The sequence below is a fragment of the Solanum stenotomum genome, chromosome 4, assembly GCF_019186545.1.
Source record: "Solanum stenotomum isolate F172 chromosome 4, ASM1918654v1, whole genome shotgun sequence".
NCBI lineage: Eukaryota > Viridiplantae > Streptophyta > Magnoliopsida > Solanales > Solanaceae > Solanum > Solanum stenotomum.
Genome location: NC_064285.1, coordinates 24,358,361 through 24,362,126, shown reverse-complemented (window position 1 = coordinate 24,362,126; position 3,766 = coordinate 24,358,361). Strand labels below are relative to the sequence as shown.

The window sequence follows — 3,766 nt, the reverse complement described above, 5'->3', positions numbered from 1 at the left end:
TGTTTTAGTGTATGACACTACTTTTTTATAATTATTTTCAATTATCAATTTTCTATCTTATTGTTTAAAAAGAATTTAGAAAATCTATATAGGAAAAATTGAATCAAAGAAGGGTTAAAGATAGGCACGAGCATATTATTAAGCAAATTAAAAAAATTCCGGAAAAACTGAATTAAAGGAAGGAGAAAATAGGCATAAGACATATTATTAAGCAAAAATAGAAAAAATATAGTTATTCAAGTGGGGCTCGAGAACCCACACAATCAAACAGAATCAAAGCCTTTGTTGCCCTTGTGCGCCATTCACGTTTCTTTGATATGGGTTCGCACACAGCATCAACTTATATTTGTACTTTATTTTCGGATGTGTGACGTTTGGAGTTGTCGTTCGTGCACCTGTCCCCAATGGAAGAATGAGTGATCTGTTCTCCTGCAGATCATGGCGGGAGTGGGGGACGGCCTTACGCGCAGGCAACACTTGATGACTTTCTTTCATATTGGTTTCAAGTTCATACTCTGCTCCCTAATCCGGAAAGATCGTATGTCAATGTTCCCAGGGTATAGTATGAATATAGGGTCTACGCAAAAGCTAGTGAGTTCGTCCGAACCCCTAAATAGCACTGTAGCTCTGCCCCTGCTCGTGGGAGAGACTCCCACTATCTTCAAGAAACGTTCTAACGTGCATCTAAGCCAAGAAAGTTTTGTTTTGTATTTCTTGTACTTTTGTCATTCTTGTTCTAACAATTCGATGATAGTTGGCTCTATGACATCCATATCAATATCGAATAGTGTTCCATCTTTGCCTAATCCTAACTTTGAAATATTTGATGACAAAAACTTTTAATTTCTAGATGACGTGGAAAGATGGAATTCTTTGTAAGATGATTAGAGTTGGCATATGTTCTTGAGAGACCTTGTCCTAATGCTCTCGGTTCCGAGATAGCAACAGACAAGGCTACTCTGATTAAAAAAATTTGTCAAATGGCAAGATGATGATTATTTATGCAAGAATTGTATTCTTGGAGGAATGTCCAATAAATATTATGATCAATATTATATTAAGTGTAAATTTGCTAAGGAGATTTGGGATACTTGATAAACACTCAAATTACCCTCAAAACATATTCAAAGAGTAAGTGGTCATCGTCAATAAAATACCCAATTAAGAATCAGAGACGAATCCCACAAGGAATGATATAATGATAAGAATTCAACTAAATTTAGGAATGCGAACCTATTCATTGTAGCACGTTAAGACAAATGGGTGTCTGATTCTACCAAATTTACTAAAATAGTGTATAGTATCAAATGCCACAATTAAATTAAACTTAAAAAATTCAAGCAATTAAGAAGTATTTTAGGGGTGCGGGAGTGGGAATCGATGTCACATAGGGGTAATTGGTTTGTCAATAGTGCTAAACAATCATGGATAGGCTGAGTCATCTTTAATGACATTAATCGTCTTTCGATCTCATAGTACCAATTCATAGAATCTCCTTTCGGTCTCATCTATGTGAATAAAAAATCAACTCATTACCTTACGAAATCTCTCTTTCGAGCAGAATTGGGCACATAGATCTGAACCATAATCTCTCTTTCGAGCAAACAATAGAAATCAAATCTAGATTGCATGCATTAAACTAATTACCCCATTCCAATTAATCTCTTTTGAGCATCAATCGGAGATCGAAAATAGGATTAAGTTTGCAACCTTAACCCATGAATTAACCTCATGCTAATTAGCCTAAATCCATGAATAAACAACAATAAAATAGAGCAAAACACAATAACCACTACATTAAATCAATAACCAACTACATAATTGCACCACTAGAATCAGGGTTTAACCATCCATCACAAAAAGTAAAGAGATTACACCCTATCATGCTCAACCATGAATGTGATGAAACTAAGTAATTATAATCAACATCCACTTTGATTTCAACTTGAAATTGTCAATTTCAAGAGTGAAATTAAAACCCTAAAACTAAAGATGTTTTTCACAAGGTAAGAAGTCTCATACAAAAGAATCTCAAAAACTCTGAAAAACTCTCTAAAAAGAACTCATATTTTCTCTTTTGGGCTATTTATAGTTTCCCAAAATTTGGCCTAAAATTCACTGCATGACAAACTTAGCGACATTAGTCAGGCTCACCGAACACGATCAGCGGATCGCTGTCTATTCCTCAACTCGTCTTTCATTTTCTTTAGTTGTTTGAACCTCAATTGGCGAACTCGTTCGATTTTGCCTTTCACATTTGGCGGATCGCTGATTACCAACTTTGTTCTCTTTTTAAGCCTTCTTTTTTAATCAAAGTCATGTCACCTTCGGCGATGGTCAACTTGTTCGCCCTTCTTTTTTGGCGAGTCGCCATTTCACATTATGGCATATTTAGGGGTATTTATGGACAATGACATGAAAGAGCAAGGAAAACTAGTTGCTACCGGCAAAAGAATAAATTATAGGCCATCAAATTGAGTAACAATAGAGAAAGTGATTATTGACTAATCTATGAAAAAAACATTCAATATTGAGAAGACAATTATATCAAAGAACAAATATTATAATTATAAATATGCAGAAGATAAAATTCATGAAAGAGTAAGAATTTTACAAACTTTCAATTTCTTAATATATGTGACAATACCAAATTTCTAATATTTAGATATTAGAAAATAATCATTAATAATCTCAATGAGGTCATGAATTACCGCGCGAAACGCGGATAAGTTATCTAGTCTTATATATAAGAGCTTTTAAAAGAAAGAAAAAAACATGTTTTTACAACACTACTCATTTAATTTAAACTCGCGTTCTATATATTTAGAATTCAAAATTCACTTCTTCAAACTTGCAAATAGTTGTGATGTTAATGTTTAAAGCCCTTAATCAGCTACATATGCAAAGTTTCTTAAAAAAGATAATTTTACCTTAAATGACGTTGTTGTGTAAATAGGCCGGCTCATTTATTGAGAAAAAGTAGTGAATTAATTTTTAAAAATTAATCTTCTTATTCATGATTTGTACACGGAGTACACAATACAAGAAAACATTATAACTAATAGGAAATGAATGGATTAAGGAATAATACATTCAAGAACCAACAAGGAATAATTAAGTTACTGAAGCTATTTCTCCATGAACAAGCAGTGAGAACAATGAGCAAGAAGGCAAGAGGAGAATTGAAGCAAACTGGTCCATGTCATGAAGTATCAATCTTCCAATTGTAAAATAGAAGATCTTATTCAATAAATTACTAATTGATTTCTGCCATTGGAGTTTGAATCTTTCCCTCAAGAAACCATTCTTTATTTTGTGCATCAAATTGAAATCTGAATAGAAACAACCCAATAGAAGATTAGAGATTTATTTGGAAGAAAGAAAAGTCTTATATAAAAAATATCACAATTCAAATAGCTACTCACTTGATTAATTCAGGAGAATGGTTGAGCTCCTAGAAATACTTAGTAGTGAGTTGGAGGTGGTGGAGAAGCATAAATGTATGCTGGTGGAGGAGGTGATTTCATGGGTGGAGGAGGCGAGCTGTAGTAATAGGGTGGAGGAAGAGACTTTACTGGTGGAGGTGGAGAGTGGTAGTAGTAAGGTGGTGGAGGAGAAGACGATGGCGGAGGAGGTGACTTGTAGTAGTAGTGTGGGGGAGGTGATGGGGATGGTGGAGGAGGAGACTTGTAGTAGTAGGGTGGTGGAGGAGATGGGAAAGGTGGTGGTGGTGACTTGTAGTAGTAGGGTGGGGGAGGTGACGGGG

General features: G+C 34.8%; 1 protein-coding gene across 1 annotated transcript in view; it reads right to left on the bottom strand.

Moving 5' to 3' along the window:
* Positions 1–3,256: 3,256 nt before the first annotated feature.
* The window catches only part of LOC125861374 (extensin-2-like), a 3,493-nt gene continuing 2,983 nt past the window's right edge, over positions 3,257–3,766 (bottom strand). The window contains exon 4 of the mRNA XM_049541292.1: positions 3,257–3,332. Coding sequence (XP_049397249.1) covers positions 3,257–3,332 — 76 coding nt within the window. The remainder of the gene's footprint in view (positions 3,333–3,766) is intronic.